This window comes from Neolamprologus multifasciatus, chromosome 9 (genome assembly GCF_963576455.1).
Source record: "Neolamprologus multifasciatus chromosome 9, fNeoMul1.2, whole genome shotgun sequence".
NCBI classification, from domain to species: Eukaryota; Metazoa; Chordata; class Actinopteri; order Cichliformes; family Cichlidae; genus Neolamprologus; species Neolamprologus multifasciatus.
In genome coordinates, this window is record NC_140447.1 from 24226017 (window position 1) to 24248162 (window position 22146).

General features: G+C 39.2%; 2 protein-coding genes and 1 long non-coding RNA gene across 8 annotated transcripts in view; 2 read left to right on the top strand and 1 right to left on the bottom strand.

Moving 5' to 3' along the window:
* Window positions 1-151: 151 nt before the first annotated feature.
* Window positions 152-20603, top strand: LOC146511623 (uncharacterized). 6 transcript variants are annotated; one of them, XR_014876259.1, is made up of 20 exons: window positions 152-383; window positions 468-586; window positions 665-793; window positions 893-957; window positions 1049-1105; window positions 1476-1574; window positions 2180-2247; window positions 2394-2481; window positions 2593-2662; window positions 2739-2811; window positions 2863-2967; window positions 3073-3202; window positions 5372-5416; window positions 5500-5581; window positions 5678-5770; window positions 5943-6019; window positions 6125-6180; window positions 6292-6371; window positions 6477-11863; window positions 12003-20603. XR_014876259.1 is itself a non-coding variant. In XM_085173570.1 (19 exons), the coding sequence occupies exons 1-19, from the start codon at window positions 152-154 to the stop codon at window positions 6597-6599; spliced, it is 1791 nt and encodes a 596-aa protein (XP_085029696.1). In that variant the 3' UTR covers window positions 6600-20603. The 6 variants fall into 6 exon arrangements, 5 of the variants coding, with proteins under 5 accessions (XP_085029696.1, XP_085029697.1, XP_085029698.1 ...); XM_085173570.1 differs by having other exon boundaries at window positions 6477-20603; XM_085173571.1 differs by having other exon boundaries at window positions 6125-6168; window positions 6477-20603.
* apbb1ip (amyloid beta (A4) precursor protein-binding, family B, member 1 interacting protein) overlaps window positions 6861-22146 on the bottom strand; it is a 25489-nt gene continuing 10203 nt past the window's right edge. The window contains exons 5-14 of the mRNA XM_085173569.1: window positions 20458-20535; window positions 18661-18820; window positions 12997-13118; window positions 11937-12011; window positions 11693-11836; window positions 11117-11227; window positions 8467-8565; window positions 8267-8387; window positions 8086-8147; window positions 6861-7853 (exon numbers count right to left, since the gene is read on the bottom strand). Of these exons, the coding sequence (XP_085029695.1) occupies window positions 7254-7853; window positions 8086-8147; window positions 8267-8387; window positions 8467-8565; window positions 11117-11227; window positions 11693-11836; window positions 11937-12011; window positions 12997-13118; window positions 18661-18820; window positions 20458-20535 (1572 nt within the window). The 3' untranslated portion in view covers window positions 6861-7253. The remainder of the gene's footprint in view (window positions 7854-8085; window positions 8148-8266; window positions 8388-8466; window positions 8566-11116; window positions 11228-11692; window positions 11837-11936; window positions 12012-12996; window positions 13119-18660; window positions 18821-20457; window positions 20536-22146) is intronic.
* The window catches only part of LOC146511625 (uncharacterized), a 9005-nt gene continuing 7747 nt past the window's right edge, over window positions 20889-22146 (top strand). The window contains exon 1 of the long non-coding RNA XR_014876262.1: window positions 20889-22117. This is a non-coding gene — a long non-coding RNA (uncharacterized LOC146511625). The remainder of the gene's footprint in view (window positions 22118-22146) is intronic.

The following is a 22146-nucleotide window of genomic DNA, read 5'->3' on the forward strand; positions in this document are numbered from 1 at the left end:
AAATTAAGGTGAACTAGAATATAATATGATTTTTTTTTTAAGTTAATGATTGATAAAATTATGGGGCGTTTGGTACGAATCTTCTTAAATTCGGGCATGCCAGAGAGAAGTTGAAACCTGGTTCGATAAGTCAGCTGCTCCATCTGTGAAAATGTGGAGCACCTGTACAGCACTAGTCTTTGCTCTGGTGGCAGCATTGAGCTTCACACCTGCGTATGTCCTGGAGTTGTGCCAAAATATAAGTCCTGAGTGTCACAGTGACCACAACACCGCATCAAACAGCCAATCGTCATCGCACACTGTGAAGTCCAAGTGGACCTTGAATGCTTCAAGCCTCATGCACGACCTCAACCAGTTCAGAGTCTCCTGCAAGAAGCTATTGGGTAAAACAGATTCTTGTCCTTACAGGTCAAAATATAGAGGAAGGCGCTAATGTTATCATACAATCCCCTCTGTCCTCTCTGCAGAGGCACTCCCAATCGACAAAGATGATGGCAACTTTGTTCGCACTGTGAAGAACTGCATATTTTCCAAGTCCATTCCAACCCCACTGAAAGGTCCATTGAGGTTGACAGCAGCGTCTAAGGTGAGAATGCCATGTCACTATCTGCACTGTAATTTAACAATATAGTTAATTCATTTATGTCTAAAATTGTCTTAACAGGATGTCATCGAGGGGATCTTAGATTTAGATGCGTCAGTGACTCGGTCAGGTGATTTTCTGCATTATGCGAGTGGTGGCAGACTACTGCCGGGGTCTGTGCCACTTGCTCACAGATATGGAGGTCATCAGGTATAAATGATTTTTATACCTGATAACTTTTTAAAAGCTATAAAGCTTTTGCTTATTTGCTGAGTTGATCACGTTGACACGCTTTACTTTCCTCGATAGTTTGGCTACTGGGCAGGCCAGCTGGGTGATGGTCGAGCTCATTTCCTTGGTCAGTATTCAAACAAGTAAGTAAATTTTTTAAAATTATGTTTTTATGTTTTAAGTAATTTTCTGCCACTTAAAGCCTTTACATATTTTCCTTCTCAATTTTCATAGAAAGGGAGAGGTATGGGAACTCCAGCTTAAAGGATCTGGAAAAACACCATATTCAAGGTTTGTATTTATTTGTACATATATTTGTGCAATAGCTATTACATTTATTATTTGTAGTAATATATTTATTACTGATGAAGTGCTATTTATTACAAACATTTATTATTTGTAGTTAGGAGATAGCTAAAGAGAAGGAAAGGCAGGAGCGTGGAGGTGAGAGTAGGGGCTTTAATTGTAGGGTCTATGATTTTTTGAAGGACGGCAGAGGAGGATGCTAGGCAGAGGGTGACATGGAGGCAGATGATCTGCTGTAATGACCCCTAAAGATGAATTAGTAGTATGCATGGTTATTAATAATAGCATGCATGGCTGTAGAATTGTGCAGTCATGCAATGCAACCAAAAAAGTATGACTTCACATCTGGCTGCAGGTCAGGAGATGGTCGTGCTGTAATCCGGTCTTCTGTCAGGGAGTTCCTGTGCAGTGAAGCGATGCATTTCCTGGGTGTTCCCACCAGCAGGGCTGCCAGGTGAGAATAAATGATTTTGAGAGCTATAAGTTTGGTATAAGATTACAAACTTAGCACAAAAAGTAAAGAAATGTGTGTTTGGTTGATGATAATTATTTGTTTTTACCAGGATTCTATGTAGTAAGAATAATTTGCTTAATCAGACATTTACAAGTAATCAAACATTCTTGGTACCTCTGATTCAGATTCAGTAGCAAAGACGGATGTTTGGTTTCCAAGTGCTTCTTTACCTGATTTGGCACTGTGTTATCATTAATTAACTCCCAGCAAGTGATTGATTCGGGCTAAAGACTGTTGACATCCCTGTTTAGCCGAAACCATAAAACTTGTAGATTTTGCAGTAATTTTTCTGGCATTGGATTTTGTGTTTTTATCCACACAAGCCAATGATCAGTTTTACCTACTACAAATTTTACCCTAATAACTGTCAATCAGGACTTTTGATGTGCAGAAATGTGTTATCAATTTATATTTCATTCATTCACATAAAATTAGTTCAAGTCATATGAGCTTTTGGCATTTACAAAAAAAGAGGCGTTTTTTGTCACCATTTAATTGTTATGTGTTTTATATTTATCCGCTAATTCTTTGCTCTTTTTTTTTAGTCTAATTGTCAGTGAGGAGCCAGTGTTGAGGGATCAGTTCTACAATGGAAATGTGAAAGCAGAGAGAGGTACAGGATTTACCCATGCCTGGAGCCTTTTATTTCAAACTGCATTACTTTTTAACAATCCAGCATAATTTTTGTTACTGTTATGCAGATGTTTTGTCTGCTGCCTTAATCTTTGTTCTGGGTCAGCTTTTCTTTATTCCCCACAGGAGCTGTTGTTCTGCGATTGGCCAAGTCATGGTTTCGGATTGGATCCTTAGAAATTTTGTCTCAAAGTGGAGAAATAAATCTTCTGAGGTAAGACTGCCTGGTCACATGACAAACGTTTGCTTTATAGTTGTTTACTTCTGGCTTTGTTCTGTGTCCTGTTGTGTTTGTAATGTTAATTTATCGTTATTTTCATTTTAGAAAGCTGTTGAACTTTGTGATAGACAAACATTTTCCTTTTATAAATCCAGACAACCCAGAAAAATATTTGGTGAGTAATAAAAAAAGCACTCCTGAATGTACCGCTTTTGTTTTAAGTAAATAAGCTATTGAGGTTTTCTTTGTAGGTGTTTTTTTCCACAGTTGTAAATGAAACGGCACATCTGATTGCCCAGTGGATGTCAGTCGGTTTTGCACATGGTGAGAAACTGAACATTCTTATCACACAGTTTAAACCAACGCTACTGATAGCTGTCGCTGTTCTCACCACAGGTGTGTGCAACACAGACAACTTCAGTCTTCTTTCTATCACCATCGACTATGGACCCTTTGGCTTTATGGAGTCATATAACCCCAGTGTGTAGACTGTTTCATGTTGCTTTTACTCCAAAATAACTGAAATCCTCTTGCTGTCAGTTCTCAAACAAATATATATATCTTTTTTTTTTCTTTTTGTTGCAGATTTTATCCCCAACACATCTGATGATGAAGGCAGGTACAGCATTGGTGCTCAGGCAAATGTTGGCCTCTTCAATCTAGAGAAACTCTCGGTGGCTCTGATTCCTGTGCTTACACAGACACAACAGAAACAGTAAGAATACCACAACATCACTTTGTCTCAAGGGGGATTTACTAAATATAGGACTTGAACTCTTTTTGTCATTTTGACAAACTGGAACAGCTTTGCTGTTAGCTCGTTCTTACAGAAGCCTGCTTGTTTGTTTGAAAAACAAAAGCACAGAAACATGAGCAAAATAACTTCAGAGTCACACAAAGCCATGTGAAAAGAATAATACATCCCACAATTTATTTTCAGCATATTTTAATTCAAATATATCTTTAAAGATTTTCTTTGAGAAAGTGTAGAAATAAAGTAGTCACACAATGCAACAAAATGAAAGCAGCCACATGTAAAGTAAGTACACCCCTCACTTTAAATCTAAACTGACCCCAGCAAAGCAAACAACCATTTAGTGTTTCTTGTCATCATACAAATATCTACAAATCTTTTTAAGGTGTCAAAAAAAGTTCTTCAGTCTTTATTTTTCACTGTGAGACGAATCATCTATAGTTCTTTTTATATCCCTCGAAAATGAACTGGGGATGAAAGCAAAAACAACAGGAAGATCTGTGTGAAAAAGCAAACCATTCAGTTTTTAAAAGAAACTTTATTAAAAGGTTCAACTTAAAGAGACAGTTCAATCAAACAACAGAAATGAAGGTGTCAGCAAAACAGAGGTGCTGCAAAAAAAGGGAATTTAACAAACAGACCAAAGAAAAACAATTCTGCTCAAAGAAGGCAACAACTATGCATTCGTAGCCCCTAAAAGAAAACACACCACAGAACAATCCTCTGCAGGATGGAGAACACAACCACTTACTGCTAGTGCAGAAACACACATCACAAAACTACTGGAGCTGACCCAGACTCTGAGGCTCAGGGGCTTCTCTCAAGCTTTTATACTGCAGTTGGAAACAGGACACATCCACCAACACACACACACACACACTAGGCCTGCTAGGGCTGTAACAGTCATGAAGAGATTGCACAAATTCCATGGATAATAAGTCACGAGATGTATCAATTGCAGAACTACATCCAAGAACATATGGAATGATGTTCTCTGGACGGACAATTCAAATGTTTTTAGGAGCTGTTCAGGAGTATAATTTAACTTGTGTTTGTTATGGAACGGCTGTGTGCAGACAGGAATAGGACCCAGGCTGCAGACACTCGGAGGCAAAACTTGAACTCAAAACAGCTTTAATGTTAAACTCAAATATAACATAACTGGAAATATCAAAATAAACTTATACCGGAAGACTGACAGAACACACAGCTAGATAAACGGTAGATTGCGACACGGACACAGAGAAACACAGGGCTTAAATACACAGAGGGAGCAATCAGGGAATGGGTAACAGGAGGGAAACACAGCTGGGGCAAATCAGGCCTAACGAGACAAGGGGAAGCAAAACCAGATACATAAACATCAGACAAGGACCTTCAAAATAAAACAGGAAACATGACACAGACTGAACTAAAGACACAGACTAACACGCGCGCACTGCAACAGAGGGAACAGAGACGTGGGACCAGGGCAGACACAGACACTGACTGGACACGGGGATATAGCAAACAGGGGAGACAGCAACTAAGGATTACACAGAGACAAACCATAAGACATAACTCTAACGAAGAAACCAAAGAATAGAAAAGATAAATAATACAATAAACTCAAAACCCTGGGTCAACGACCCAGGCATCCTAACAGTGTTGACTGGAAATGTTCCAAAGAGTGGAGGAAGACAAAGTGATCTGAAAGTTTAAGCTGCAGTGAATCGTGAAAACCCTAAAAAACTAACACAAATGTGGTTCAAAAAGTATAAATAATGAGCTGCGTAATCAAAGACTGGATTTAAATCCTATTAAAATATTGCAGGTGAATTCAAACTAGGCAGTAGAGACAGTCAAGAGATTTTCAGAGGAGTGGTCAAGAATAGAGCCTGAGTGAAGCTATTCAATGATGCAACCTAAAATGCTAAAATTCTTATGCTAATGCTGTACTTACTTTTTTGCATAAATATTGTAATCTATTGAAAAAGCAAATAGGTAAAAAAAAAAAAAAAAGGAGGTAAAAGTTCAGTGGGATATACGTAGCTGTTTATTACACCTTCAAGTTTATTAATGTGACTTCTTTTGTAATTTGAAGAAATTCATGAAGTCAAATTGTAAACTTGTCATCTTAACTTTTTGCAGGGCGAAAATTATTCTTAAAGGATATGCTAACATTTACCAAATGAGGTGAGCTTCATGTGAAATGTTATCTTACTTGTGTTCATGCTGCAGCAAAGCCAAGACTGCATTTATTCATGTCTCCACTTCAGGGTTCACCAGATATTTAAGGCAAAACTGGGACTTCTTGGTGAAGATGAGGACGATAACGACCTCATTGCTTTCCTGCTTAAGGTGAGCCAGTTGCGGTTGTTATTATACAGTTTGTTTCAGTTTTCTAAATCAGTTTAGTCTCACTCTCTGCACTGTAATTTCACTTTCCCTTTACAGATGATGGAGGACACAGAGTCTGACTTCACCATGACCTTCAGGGAGCTCAGTGAAGTTTCAGCCAAGCAGCTTCTTAACAAGAACTTCACGCAGGTGGAGCTAAAAGTGACAAAATGTTGTTGTTCCTTTCAATCTCTAGATTTTGTTGTGAAGCTGGCCAATCTGTTGAATCAGTTGTACCAATACTGAGCTTTCCTTGCACAGCATGCACTTCTTATAATTAGGCATGCAGGAAATGTAAAGGATTGTATTATTTCTAAATCAGATGTGGGCTCTTGATGACCTATCACACCACAAGCACTTTTCTGATTGGCTTAACAAGTACCTGTTCCGGCTCAGTAGGTAAGGAAGGTCACGAGAGGTCATTTTGAATTTACTTATTTACATTTGTGTGACATCAGGATGTTTGTTGCTGTGAATTAATCTCTTTCCTCTGTTTCTGTTCAGACAGCAGGATGATAGCGATTTGGATCGTCAACACAGGATGAAAAGTAAATCAAACTGTAACTAAATCTTCATGTTGATTAAACGATGAGGGATATAAATATTTATATTCTTAGATGTTTGTTATGCAGTGGTGACAGAAACATCTGATTGGATTAAATGTTTTACAGATGTAAATCCGAGATATGTGCTGAGGAACTGGATGGCAGAGTCTGCAATAAGGAAAGCTGAGAGGAATGACTTTTCCGAGGTATGTGTCTGATAAAAGGACCTGTCACACAAAACAAATAAAACGACACCCGAAGTTGTTTATGATTTGTTTCTACTACAGTTTACTTTACCACTTTACCACTAGGTGGAGCTGCTGCACCACATCCTGTCCTCACCCTTTGTTACACAAGAGACTGCAGAGGAGGCGGGCTATGCAGCAAGACCTCCACAGTGGGCTAGCAGGTTAAAGGTCAGCTGTTCGTCATGAGTGACCTCCTAATAAAAAACTTTATTTTGGTGGGATGTGTCATTTGTCGTGCAATATATTTGCTCCAAAAGGCAAAGAGATTCACAAACAAGCACCGACTGCAGGTGGTTACTGTAAAAGCCTGTCTGAGGGGAGGAAGCACAGCATTTAGCCATGTCCACGAGGTCTAGACTGTGCTGGCCCTGCGGCAGACTGACAACTTGTCCAGCAAAGCAACAACATATTTTAATAACACAGATCTTGATGGTGCAGCACAGCCAGGAGATTCAAGGATTTATTTAGGTGGGTTGAAGAGTCAAATGAAAACAAACTATCTAACTTGTATATTTACTGGTAACACAATGACTGTGTTTTTACAGTATTTACAGCTATGTATGCAAATATATATATACAATATGGAAGTACGATAACAGCATGACAAAGCAAACTGTAATAGTCTTTTTGAGCCCAACGTTTTCAAATGCTTTTCAAAACTGAACTTTTTTTCAAAGGTTAACTCGTTTTTGTCTTGGAAGCTGTTCAGAAAAAGGATGAATGCCTAAAAGGAGAAATCTACAGAGAACTCCACTAGCTTCATCTTTGAGAAACAGCTGATTAAGTTGTTGGCTGTGCAGGCATAGTCTGTATTTATACTCCACAAGTTCTCTGTTCAGGCTACTGGTCTGCACGCTTCTTCTGCATGGCTAGCATCAGTTCTGACATGAAGTCTCCACCTCCTCCTCCTCCGCCTCCTTGCGTTGGTGCAGTCCTCTTTGGTGGAGCCGGAGGAACCTTCTTCAATGACCCAGAAGTCCTCACAGCTGGTCTTAGGGTGGCGACAGGAGCAGCAGGTGGTGGTGGAGGAGGTGGTGGTGGTGGTGGTGGTGGAGCCCCAGAAGCTACAAACACTGGGTCAGGTGGAGGTGGTGGCAAAGACACTGGATCTGGTGGTGGCGGGGGCAGAGAGTGGTGCACGCCACCAAAACTAGGAGGTGGTGGTGGCAGTGAACTAAAGCCAGTAGCTGGAGGAGGTGGTGGAAGAAAGTCTGGCGGAGCCTCTAAGTGGTCGTCAGTGGGTGGAGGTGGTGGTGGAGGAGGGAGATTGTCCATATCAAGTGGGGGTGGAGGAAAGTTGTTTGGCTGATTCCGCTTTGGGGGGGTGGGTTTTGAGGCAGTCTTGGCAGCCATGGGAGGAGGAGGAGGAGGGAGCACTGGGTCTGGAGGTGGTGGGGGGAGGATCTCGGCTAATGGTGGTGGTGGTGGTGGAGCTGGATTCTGATAAGTTAGAATAAAATTTAAAGATATAAGATTGACAGGAAGGGAAAAGATTCTTAAACAAAAGAAGAGGAGAGGGCTTGTACTGGATAAATGGTGTTGATGGCATTATGGGAAATGTAGGAGCTAGCTTCAGTTTGTCCTATGCATGGTTTGTTTTTATAGACTAAACTATAAAAACAGTCACAATAACGGCTAACCAGTGCTTCCCTTCTGATGAAGTGCTATTTACCTGAGAAATAGGTCCTGGTTGTGGCTTGGTAGCATGACCGTTGGCCTGGTTTGGTGATTTAGCTGGAAGAGGAAGAGAAACACTCAAGTGAACTTTCAGTACAAGTGAAAAAGTGTGTGCTAATATCACTGCATCAGATCAATGAAACAATCAGTGAAGGAGAAATTGCATGTCATGCTACCTTTGACTGTGGGTGAGGGCGTTGATTGATTGGAGCTCGATGGAGTGCTGCGGTTCGTCCACACAGAGTTAGAAGCCTTTATCTCTGCTGTTTTAAAGTTTTCATACAGCGATGCCCCGTACTGGAAGAAAGAAAAAGACAACCCGATTTTGTATCTTTGCTTAAGGAAAAACTGTATTTTGTACAGTTTTTATATTTACCTTTGCAATCCGTATTCCGGTCACCCAAAGGTTCATGGTCCAAATATCATCACAGCAGAGGTACTTTATGTACTGAGACTCTTTCTGGATCTGAGGATGCTGCAGAGGCAAAGCCACATACGTTTATACGTTTTTGATCAGCCAATCAAAAACACCACATGGAAAAAACATTGGGCCACACCTTTTAATCTTTGATCCCTTGTGTTTTCAGTCCCATCACCACAGGTGTATAAAATCAAGCACCTAACCATGCAGTCTGCTTTACAAACATTTGTGAAGGATGTTTTTTTTCTCTACTAAAGAGCTCACTGAATTTGAATGCTAAATTTGGATGTTCCAACAAGATGCCACCATTGCAACAAGTTTGTTTCTGAAATATCTTCCATTCTCAATATTACACGATCAGCTGTAAGTTATGTTATTACAAACTGTAGTGTTTAGAAACTGTAGCAATACCACATAATATTACAGAGCTCCTTTAGCATTAGCACAAAAACTGTGGACCAGAGGCTTTCATGGCTCCTGTAGATGTAATGTATATGTGGCAAGTGATCAGCCAGATTGCATCAATCCCACCTTCTAAATTAAACTCACGATGTCCAAAGAAATGTTTTTTAACAACTTTAACAACTGAAATTAACAACCCATAGCCAATTAGGACTTATTTTAGCATTGAATATAAGGTCTTTCATGTCATTCGTTAAATTTCTTCTCTCCTATATATTCCACCATTGGCTGTAAATGGGATTATTGCAAACTGCAAACAAGGCATATCAGCAGTTCAGCCACAAAGTGTCAAACCACATAAAGTTCACTGATTGCTGAGGCACATATTTTGTATAAGTGGCCAAGGCTCTGGTGACTCAGTAAGTGCAGAGCTCCAGATCTCCTCTGACATTAACATCAGCACAAAAACTGCGCACCAGGAGCTTAACGGTATGGATTTCCATGGCTGAACAGCTGGTGTGACTCTGTAAGTGGTCCAGTTCCTTTGTGTCCATTCTGGCAGATTGATCAGGATTTAAAATTAATGTAAGTTGAAACCCTGAACAGTTTTATGGACATGCAGGGTCTCATCTTCTCATAAAAGCATTAATAATTTATGAGTCCTCATGACTGTTTTCATGCTCAGATGTACAGATTTTAAAGAGTTCAAGAAATTAGCTTTAAGTTTCCATGATAATTTATGTCCTGAAATATATTTTAAAAACCCAACTGCACAAATCTGCTTCATTACAGGAACCCTATCTTCATTAAATATATTAACAGTCACTTATATTAAATGCACACTAAGCTGGTTTTGAGGCAACGGCAGGCTAAACCTGCTACACTGTGACCTACTTGTTGCTATTGTTTACCTTCCCCTTGATATTACAGAGAGCCATAAGGGGGCAGCGTGGGTCTAGAAGCAGATAGTTTGGTGCAAATCAAATAAATAATAAATATGTATATTCACTTCCTGTTTTATGGGATATTTCTGTTTGCATCTGTGAACAGAAACCAGTCCTCAGATGGATCATGGAATTCAATATTATTGCGACTAGTGAGAAGGTGGATGTTCGTTTTGCTTTTGTTGTTGCTTCCATGCAAGAAGATATCCACATATGCCAACTTTCTGACCATAAACACTTACTGTAACATTAATTCCCCCAGTCTATTGTTTCCCTCCCTGAAGCCAAAGTTAAATTACCTTGTAATGACACAATATGAGTTATAGAAGCTTGGTTATTCATAATGGGGGTGGTATTAGAGATCACCTCCGGCTGCTCCTCTGAATATTTAACAGCAAATTGATGAGGCTAAATTGTTCTGTTGTCGTCCTTGAATTGCAGCAGTTTTTTGTCAGCTCATAAACGCCACCTCATCAATCTGTCCAAACGCTAATTTAACATTCTGGCAGCTAAGAACAGCTTCAGCTATTACTGTATTTACTTTGTAAGTTTAACTTTAAGGTAAGGAGGCCAGTTGAAACCTGGCTGGAGTTCTGAAAGGTAATTTTCTGTTTGCCCTTGCAGCAGCACCTTATTCCCTTCAACCCAAGCCTCGAGTATTTTGTCTTTCACTTGAAGCTAATTCAGTTTCTTTGCTTCTCTAAGCTCTTTTTGCTCTGCTCCTCAACATCTAGTCTAATGGGATCTGCTGATTCTAGTGTTTCCCAGACAAGATAGGGGAAAAGAAAAAAAGCAGACTTTCACATCCCTTTAACACTGACCAGCAAACCATCTAATTCTTGCTTTTGCGTCCGTCAGCATTTTTTTTACCCTTAAATGATTACTGTAAGTACCTCAAACTACTGCCACTATTACACTTTAAAATCACTCTTAAATAGACAAAAAGTACTTTTGTGTAAATGATTACAAGAAGTAGGAAGTTTCTTAAAATTCTTGCCACTTTTAAGACTAAATAGGACGAAACGGTGCTGTTTCACTTCTTTAAATCGAAGTATTAATTGCTTTTGAAAATTTCCAGCCATGCAGGCAGCTGCAGGGCTTGCCACGCTCACCACTTTGGTTAACATCTTTTAAATAGTGCAGCACTCAGTGTAGCACACAGTGTGAAGGAAGTTGCAGCTTCTGCGTTTATCTGGTCCACAATGAAAGGGCGTGTGGCGTGTGGCTTCGAAGCGAGCTGAATCGATATGCAGCCTTACCTTCAGCACAAAGCAGAAGTCAGTTGGAGCTTTGTATTTGCTCTTAAAGTCTTTGCCGTAGTAGACGTTTACGTTGTCGAGCTGGACGAAGCAGACGAGGTCACGGGACGACTGAAAGGGAACAAAAGACGATTGTTCGGTTTGGGTTTTTTCTTTTTTGCCATTTACCTGTTTCTGTGCCAACTAAATTCAATATCTACCCTACAGATGCAGTAGCAGGGTATAATGTGATGCATAAATGGTTATTTGGGAGCAGGAGCTGCCAAAAGATCTGAGATATGTGGCAAGTACGCTGTAGGTATCAGAGGGGGAGTAATAACCCCAGTTATATCCAGTGGTGCATAACACAAAAGTGAGGTTAATAAAGCTGAAAGACTCTTAACAGTCCCTTGGAAAGATGAAAAAACTTGATATTACACTTCATTAGGGTTTCAGTTGACATAGCAAAAATATCTCTGTATCTGTGGGATTTTCATCTTTCACCACTCCTGTTCAGCACGTCTGAGGCCGGCTGAATCAGAGCATTAGCAGTTGGACGTGTGTTTTCTCTCTTGCATTCTCCTTTTGACTCCTGACCTTGGTCTTCCCTTTGGGCACATAATAAATTCCCGAGGCCCTCAGCTGGAAGAGCCGCTGCTTCCAGGACTTCTTTCCGTCTTCTTTAAGATGCAGCACCCCCTCGAGATCAGGCACGATGATGGAAGTCCCGCAGAAGTTCTCCTGCAGAGATGAGGAGGGGATGAAATGGTAAGTTACTAATAGGAAAAAGTCACCTTATGGATGATGTTCCACCTATAGGTTGTATGTGAGTGTGTTTTACCTGTATTAATAACTCTTTGTCCTTATCTTTCATATCTTTGAGAGTTTTCTTATCCTTCTTCCACAGATAAAAGTTCTGCAGGAACAAAACAAAGTGCTTGAATTATTGCTTTAGGGACGGGCATGTTGGTTTATTGGTAAGGCCACCTCTTTGTAAAACAACTTAAACTGGACCTATTAGACTTTTTTACAGCTCAGTTCTTTTCTTCTTGGAATCATATGAAGAAGGTTTGCATGAATAACAATTCAGAAAAATGCTTATTTATCTCACTGGGCCTTAATGCAGCTTGTTGGTTCATCCTCTGTCTGAAACGAGCAGTTTTAGCTCCTCTACCTTCAAGGTTTTAAGGGTTAAGGAATTAAACTAAAGGATATCATTCTCTAAAAGAGCAGAAGAAGTCATATAACCTTTAAAAAACAAAAAACATCGGGGTCTCAATCCCTTTTGTCTCTGTGTAAGTGAAATACTTTGGCGTCATATCATAGTCCGAGCCAGTATGTTTTCATTGTGAGGAAAAGCCCAGAGGGAAAATCTATTTGGTAGTTCGTGTCAAAAGCTCAAATAGTAAATGAATAAGGACATACTGCATAAAAGGGATCTGTCTTTTGTTGGAGGACATGGAAGACATGATGGAATACTTTAAAAACGAGAAAATCTTTGCTGGTTTTCCAACCCAGCTGTTTGCCTCTGCCAACAGACCGAATCCATTAAATACTGTAAGATATTAAAGGGTCTCATTGTATCACAAACATGCCAAGATCTCCTTTTTTTTGCCTGAAGCTGTTTCGCTTGATATACTGCAGTGTGGACATAAACGTAAGATGTCGTGTCGCACGGACGAAAAGACATTGCATAATTGAGAAGGTAAAAAACAACCAGACGGCGCAGAGCTGAAACAACGTGCAGATAGATTTGCACAAATTCAGTCCAAGAATAAGGAGCCACACCACATCTCACCCAATGGATGTGTGAGATCCCACACGAACGCTGCTTATTATCAGTGTTCATTTATAGAGGTTCATATAGTTTTATAAAATAGAAACTATTGAAGTAGACCAACCTGTGGGTTTTTGAAAACTTCATATTTCTCTGGTCTCTCTTGGAAGAGTACTTTGTTCTCGCTGTCCCTTGTCCACGCTGAGAGTGGGTCCACAAGGTTCTCGTGGTCTTCAAACGCCCGTTCTGCCAAAAGAAAAGAATAGATGTATAACTTAGTAGTCTGGCACATTCATAGTGAAATATTGCTGGATAAGAGTCATTTTGATGTACTGTTTTTTTTAATGAGATGACAGATTCTTCACATAGTTTAGCTTTTGAAATTTCACCATGCAAAGTCACGCCAGGGGAATGAAGAGGCTTGAACTGGAGAATATTAAGGTACCAAAGGGCCAGAGCGACTTTAAGCCAGACCTGAGTGAGTCTCTCAAGCGTATGACACACATATTGCTATTTATAGTCTCTATTCTGATATGTTATTTGTCTACTTCCTAAAAAACTGTAGTTCAATATCTTGTTATACATATGTCCACAGTATCAAGCTAAAGTAAAGAAAAAGAAACCTTCTAATTAAGTATTTAAAAGCTGTGATTTTAATGCTGGAGCTTATCCATGTGGTGCTTTATCTTACTTAATTTTAGCTTTATTTAATATATCACTAAAATTTATACCTGCTGTCACTGGACAATAGTGGAAATAAAGAATATTATTACCCTGTGAAATGTCAAGAAAGGCTCACATCTAAAAGGATGTGATTAGATGACTGATGAGGACAAAAGTCCATTATTTAAAAAAAAAAAATTGTTTTGTGAGATTAGTATTTTTTTGCTTTGAACCTTCATCGGGGTCAGTTTTAAGTTCAACGGAAGGAAACAAGTAGTTCTCTTTTTGTTTCTAACACAGTCATCATTTGCAAAGCCAAAGCAGCCTGAGGTTCAAAGAGCAATGCGTTTCTTTTCCTGCTCTGAAAGAATAACTAAAAATTTTTAAAAAAAAATTAAAAAAAAGTAATAGCTTCTGTATTTTATTTTTTGCTAATATATTTAGCTATACATGCATAGCAGCCTCTGCAAGTTCCTCCTCGGTCTTCCCCATGCTTTTAGGAACTGTAGAGTAACCTCCCACTTTTGCATTTTAAAACTAAAACGACAGAAAGCAGTCCAAAGTCTTCAGAGCCGGAGGTGAAAAGCACGCTGAAGGAATGTATTTTTTGTTCCCTTGTTCTCAGATGCTGGTCCTTTCATGCAACATGTGGTGGTTCTGAATGTCAGATATTATTAGCACATTTAAGTAAAGCACTATTTCTTTCTATCTCTGCAGTAAATCCAGTTGATCTCTCTTCAATCAGCCATGAGATATAGTTTGGCTCAGCCACTTTGGAAGATTAAACTGTCTCCAGTTTACTTTCTCGGTGCACTATTGTTCAAACCAGAAAGCACGCCAGACTTTATCTTTGTGCCATGAAGCAAGTCAAAGCAAATGCTTCGCCGCAGTAGATCACTCCATCGCGAAATCTTTAAATCAGCTGCACTTGCTTCAAAGTCAGTCGCACAGCTTTACAATCGTCTATTTCAAATGAGCTGAATTAAGGGAGGACCCAATAAAATCCAACCTTCAGCATTTGCTGGCGGGACTTTAAATGGTACTAAACCTCCAAAACACATTAAGAGCTTTTTCCTTCTCCTCCTCCTTCTCCTCCTTTTTCCTCCTTAGCCCACCCACATGCCTGGTGCTGTAGATCTCCATCATATACTGGCCCTTTGAATGTAGTTTAGCCCTGGTCTCAAATTATGGGTTACCATCTAAGGCAGAGGTAGGCATTAAATAAATTGCTGCCAGGGTTCCAGACTAGTTTGACTATTACAATCATTAAATGGATGGTGTGACTTTGCTTGCTGGAGTGAGTTATTAGGAGTAAAAGTCCCTTTGAACTGCATTAACCACATGGTGCTTTTCAGTAGTGTGCATGGCGAGCACATGGGTGAATGTATAACAGCGGAGATTTTCTGGAGAGCTGGTGTTGCTCGTTGAGCTCTGTGGGTGTTTATTGGGCATGATCTGCCTTGACGTTTTGCTGAAGAAGATTAAAGGTCAGCTGCAGTGTTAGTAATGTTCAAGGGTTTAAAAACGAATTAACTGTTTCCATTTTGGAGCTGTTTTGCTGTGCAGTTAGCCAAAGGTGACACAAAATCCCAAACACTCTTGTGCCTGTGAGTCAAATGGCGCACACAGAGGAATTCTTGCATGGATGGCACACTATAGATAGCAGTCTGTGTGTCAGACGACTAATTTAAGCCAAGAACTATGATTTGGTTAGTGCTGACCAAAGGGAAAAACGCACGTCGGCTCTTATTTTTTGCACCAGTAGCACAGATATGTCATCTTTACCATGAGGTGCAAATAGAAGTGGGAATATAAATCAAAATGGAGGAAGAGGAATTTAACTTGAAATTGAGATTAAAAACATTACTAAACCCTGCAGTTCCTGTAATGGCCACTTGAGGCTTGCTTTAAAAGAAGAAGACACACATAAATCCCCCTCCCTGTACACATAAAAAACTTTCTAGTTGATTCAGGGTGTCTGGAATATCTTTCCGAAGCCATGTCTCTCTCGTTATCATGATGTAGTGTGGTGACAGCCAAAAAGATATGAAGATTCAGAATGGAGAGGCTAAATCCAGTGGCTGATGTAATATGCCCAAATTTACAGTTGAAATACATGCCTTGTATAAAAATGAAACAAACAACAACAAAAACTCTGTATTGTACTGTATTAACTGTACAAAGGCTTGACGTTTGCATTGTTTGCTTCAAATAAGAGGTTGGTGATAACATTAGCATAGCTGCTATCTACATGCTAGGTATCATTTCATCTAATTTGTTACTTTAAGAGCATTTGTGTATAATTATTTGAGAAATAATATGGCTTGTTGTGAATTTAATTTCCTCCATTCAAGAATTGTTTTTCAGAGTTGTTGAGAGTGATATTTTAGTACTTCATTACTTTCTCTGTATGACACTTATAACTAAATTGCAGGTTCAGTCAAGCTAGTTAGCTTTAGCTGATACCTTTAGCACTGCACCTTCACTTGTAAACGTCATGACTGGTAGTTTAGCTCACTGGGTTTCCACATTTGTCTAATCTTCCCTGTTTTATCTAACAAAGGCAAAAATTATTGTGAAAAGACAATCTAGTCTAAACCAATAGGTGATGTCACAGTGGCTTTGACCATCTTTTATGTACAGTATGATATATATATGAGAGTGCTTTGTTGATTTATTCCCTCCGTACCAAGAGTAAAGTCTTAGTTGAAGATTTTATTTTTATTTTACATGTATTATACCCTTTAACAAACACATTCTTTGAAAGGAAAACATTTTTAAAACAAGAGTTATGAAAAAAACTAATGATATATATCCCAATCTGATAAAGTTTATTATTCTGTACCACTGTCCTCTCATGTTGTCAGAAACGTGTATTTATCCTCTGTTGAAAACAGTCATTAACAAATTTATGATTTTTCTGTTTCTGAGTAATATTTTCTACACACCGCAGTCCCCAGAAAAATAAGATATTATTAAAGTTATATAATTATGATGAATGTCTAAAGATGTAAACTGCAGTGGATTAACATGATCTTATTCTTCATCTTCAAATTTAAAATAAGAAATTGAATAATTCAAAGCTTAGCCATTAATTTTGTGCGTCACAACAGCATATAAAATTTCTTTAAAGCAAAAATAATACCGACTCATATTTTATTGCTCACAAAAGTTAATGGTTTTACCACCAGTATTTGATTAAAAGTGCTTCAGGATGAAATAAAACACATCTCTGTGCATGATATAGAAAAATGGCTATTTAAAAACACCAAATATCTCTGTTAAAATCTGATAAAGTGGTAAGAAAACACAAAAACCGGATGGTACCGCCGATGGAGCAGCCGAAGTAAATATAGCACAGACAGCTCAGACGGAGGACTGAGATCATAAGGCTTCTATTTCCGCATGACAGGGAGGATGACTGACAGTGTCCGATACAGCAAATTAAACCCACCTGTCTACACTCCTTGTGTGAGTGTAAGCAAGAGAGCGACAGAGAATATAAATATAAAGGAGAGGAGGAGGGCAAGAAAGAGATGGATGGGAGTAAGATCAGTGTTTCATTGTGAGCTCGGTGCAGTTTGGCTGCCACCGTGCCAATAAAAACACAGTCCATCATCTCGACCAGGATGAAATATCCCACCTTGTACAGTGAGTGTATATTTTTGTGTGTGAGTGTGTTTGAGACAGTTTGACAGTTCATATAAAAACACACTGAAGTCTGGCGTTGTTAACACAGTAATATACCACCACTGTGTTTTTCTGGTTTTGTTGATATATTTGCTGCTCAGCTAGTGCTTATTGCCGCGGCGTTTCTGCACTAAATTACCCAGATGTCACTTGTCGGTGAAGCAGTGTCAGCACAACTTTGACATCTTTCTCTGTATTTTCTGCCAATGTCATTTAGGTAGTTACTCATTCGTGCGATCGAGTTCTTTGATTTATTCCAAACTGCTCCTCGAATCACAAACGTCTTTTTCTTTGCACTGAAAGATTTCTTATTTGCCCCTGAAAACACTTAACCTGTCTGCGGGTTTTTAAAACGGCAAATATCTTATGAAATAACTACATATTGAATCATAGTGCAATGGCGCTTTAAAATCATTGGCCATAAAGGTTCCATCAACACTGCGGCTGCATTTCCCATCAGACTCACTGCAGCATTTTTAAAGGTACATATACTATATATTTCTACTAACAGACACTGTGTCACTTACCACAGCTATGCTGATGACACACAGCTTTATACAGTACCGTCTCCTAGAAATATGTGACCGAGCTATTCTGCATATAGTGCCTGTAACTTTTGTTCAGTTCAACTTAGACTTACCATTAATTAACAGTGACTGAGATTTGAACTTTAGGCTCCTTACAGGGTTTCTTCCTTTCTGACGCTTGTAATAACCAAAATTTACAAAACTGACATAACTTTTCAGTCATTATGAATTGAAATCAGTGACTTGGCCCATAAACACATTCAGAGAACATTTTAAAGGTCAAGACAAAGGGTCATCTATAGAGTTTTTTGGTGTGACATTATGCTCACATTGATCAAGAACTGTCTCCTGTATTGACCATGATACAACCACCAGTCTGTTACCCCTGACCAGTTAGTGAGTGGCTATTGGAGGTTGCTGGCTGATAAAATTGGTCACTAAAAACCTCCTCATGATTGCTGTAGTTGCCATGGCTGTCCATAGTTTGCATGTAAGACACTGACTTGTCGAGCAGTAGTAAAATAAAAAAAAATAAAAAAAACTGTAACAGAAACCAGAAATGGAGAATCACCTTTGAGATAAAAGTTAAACTGTCAACACATTTCAAATTGCAAGACGGTTTCTGTTTCTGGTTCACTAATGCTCAGCGGTTACTTAGCAAGTGTTTCCAGACAAGATGGTGTCTTGATGCAACCACAGCAATTTGTTACTGACCAAACCAGTCACGAGCATTTTTTGTCAAACGGTCAGTGAATATGTATCTTTTTCTAGCAACCGATGGTTGTCAGATAATTTCAGACCGGTCATCAGACTAAGTCATTTGACCCTAAAAGAAGTTAACACCATCAACATAGCACTGTATAGCATCTACTCTATGGTAGCTTACATGCTATATTATGGTAACTCACCAAGCTGCAGTTCTGGGTTGGTCTCACATATGCTCCAGTTCACATTGCAGTCACAATGAGACTTCTCAAACATGTTGTCCAGAACTTCCCTGACATTCTGTCGCTCATCGACCATCAGCGTCTTGGAGCTGCCATCATTCATTAGTACCTTCACCACCAACTGTCAAACAGAAAAACACAGCTTTTTAAAATGGTTTTTGTTTTTGTTTTTTACCACACAAGCGCAAAAAATATCATTCTAGTATATAAAAGTGATGTTTTCTGGTGTTCTTGCACAACTTTAGATTTTAAAAATTCTATTTTTATGGCAAACTGGATTAGCTTACCTTAGCCTGCCAAAGCAAAAGAGCTAAAGCTCATTTTTACTGTATACTTCTTGTAATCTTTGAACAAACAAGCACATTCTTCGTCTTGTGTACAGAACTGCATTCACAGTATTCATAGAAAGCCATTTACAGTATAGATTAGCATTAACTAGATTTAGCCTGCATCTTTTAATCTAACTCCCAGCAAGAAACAGAGCAAAAGGTTTAAGTTTAAGGTTTTCAACATGTTGGACAGCAGCAGGTGTAAGACATTAAATCCAGCCTTTATGCACATGCAGCTTGTTTGTTTGCCAGTTTAATTACAGGATATGCACAGTAAATGGATGTTTCTGTCTCCTAACGTTAGCTTTACTGGAAGACTTCGAGCATCAGCACTTCTGTCTTCTGATTCGAGCTTTGCTGTAATTTCTTCTTTATTGTCTTTTTGCAGTCTTAGCACCTCACTCAGAGTGTTGGATGAGATTAATTTTGCCCCAGAGCAAAGCATTTTTTCCCCTGCAGGCTCATATGGTTTCACAATTCCTCTCATCTGGTAAGAAATCCTGCTTTGGAAAAGCTGAGGAGTTACACAGCACTAAGGTCAGCCAGTTGCTTGCTTTTTGTCATAAAAATGGGGGTTTCAGAGATGTTATCACAAGAGGATTTAGAGCTTCAGGTCACAAGTCACTCAGTTTCACCCTTCCTTGAAAAACAGTCAGGTTTTGACATGTGGTTGAATGAACTATCGCTGGAAATTTAATTTTCCTCCTAGCACTTCCTCTCCCCAAGATGCTATCTTATAAAAAATATCCTCAAACATGCTAAGAAACCAGTGGGCTTATCATATCTTGTGGTCCTCTGACCACTTTCTGCTGAAATTCCTGGAAGTGCACCTGGCACTTCTGTATCTCTTCTATGAACCCAGAGAATCACATCCATATGAAAGTGGCCTGTGTTTCCTCAGCTTCCACATGCACACATGGCTTTTTGGAAAAAGTTCCTTTTTAGTTTTCACTTCTAAGAATTTGTAACTACCATCTTAACAGGGAACTAGGTCACTGCAAAGAGCCAAATCACGAGTAAAAGAGTAAAACTTGGCAGTCGTATCAGTCACAGTCATCTATGATAAAAGAATGGCATGCCATCTGCGTGGTTTTGTGTAAAAATTGCTGCTCTGGAAGTGTAGCTTTGCATGCAAGAACACATGTCTGAGCTTTTGAATGCTGCTTTGAAGAGGAGAAAGTGTCCACATATCACCCCCAAACAGGAAACCACGCTGTCCTGCGGGATGTTGGCTGGATGAAAGTAACCATCCATTACTGTGATTGATGGCTCTTCCAAAAGAGAAAAAAGGAAAGGAAACCCATGCTATGTTTGACCATTAACTCTTTTACAGTAATGTTCAGGTAGCTGTAATTCTACACGTCTCTACTCTTGCCAGTGGACGTCAGCTCAGAGGGCAAAACAAGAAGTTGGTGTTTGCTTGTCTTACCTTTTTAACTTTAGCTTCCTTTAGTTTCTCAAGAGCGAGTTTGATTTTGTCTGCCTTCATCTGCGCCTCGATCTCCTCCTGAATAAGATGTGCACAGGGATGAGATGGTACATGGTCGTCAACCTTTTTTTTTTTCTTTTTTTTTTTTAGAAAAGTACAATGTAAGCACCAAAAAGAAAATGAACAAACATCAATCATAAAGAAAATGTATTAATCACTTTTTAACAGACTGACGACCTTTTTATGGTGTACCCTGCTATAATCTAGTATTTGTTCGACAATATACAATTATTATCTTTCGAGGAAAACTGTTTTTAATTTAAAATAAAGGTTGCCAAAAATTCCTTACTTATCATATAAAGTCATGAGTCACAACAAAAAATACTGCAGTTTTGTAACAAAACAAAAAAAAGGTGGGGGGGGGGGGGGGGAGCAAAAAGGAAAGCATGAGACATCTCTGTGAGTCATTTTTAAATTTTTAACGGGGCTAATGATGAGGAGGGGGATATTGTACATCAAAAGTGTAAAACACAAAGTTCCCAGCAGGCAACTCTTACTTAATTGCATTATGTAGTATTACTCCATATAATAACACTCTATGGGGTGTTCTGAGGTTAACAACGTGTAGGTTAATGAGATTACTGCAGTTCACTTGAACTAGGAGCAACCTCAGTGACGCACTCTCAAGGTGTGAGTCAATGTGAAAATGACCCACTAGATCATTTATGAATACTGTTATGACTTATAGCTCATTTTAATGTAAGGCAGAATGTAACATCTGTGCGAATAAGAGCATGTAAAGTATATCTTCACCTTTTAATGAAGCAAAGCTCAACACTAGTACACCAGTACCACCACTGGAAGCTCAGAAAATGGAGCTTTCTATTATTATCTACTGCTGTAAAACTGTTTACTTTAACAAAACCACAATCTCTTCCAAACACTACTCAAGTGTTTGGGGGCTGAGCCTATCATCCCACCTAGGCCCTACTTTCAAGTGGAACCACTCCTATGTGTAGCCTCAGGTGTGTTTACATGTGTGGATTCAGGCCTTAGAAACAATACACAACGTGATTGTTTGGTTAGAGACCTTTGTGACTCATTAGTGACAGACTCAAAGTCTTTTTCCATAGAACCAGTTCCAGTCAGCTCTATAGCTCTCATCATTATACATCATTTATGAGGTTTATGTTGCATAAAGCTGTATACAGATCCAATGATTATGGTTAACTTTTTCTGGCTGCTGTTTGTAGCTTCATATTTCACTGTGCAAAGACAGTCGTATCTGTGTCGTTAAACTCTCCAAGAAAGTAATGACACGTACTTCTAGTTTGCAGAAAGGGTCCCAAGGGCGAGTCAAAAGATCAAACTCTAGCAAGTCTATCTCTGTGATGTAGCACTTCAACATTTTTCAAGAGGTGTAATGTCTTGTTTTCACTTCATCCCCTCTTGTGTGGGTGTTGAAATCTCCATGCAAGACTTCCATCTCGGACATTAAATCCTACCTGCTAGATCTCAATTAACTTGGGTTACTGTTTTCTCCAGATGCAATCACCCGTGAAAATCCTGACTGCAACTTTAATGAACTCGTCCACATCTACCTTACAGTGACGCACTCGCTGCCTCAGCACAGCTGGTGTTTTTACCTCAGACAGATGAGGTAACAACCTCTGCTAAAGCAATAAGCTC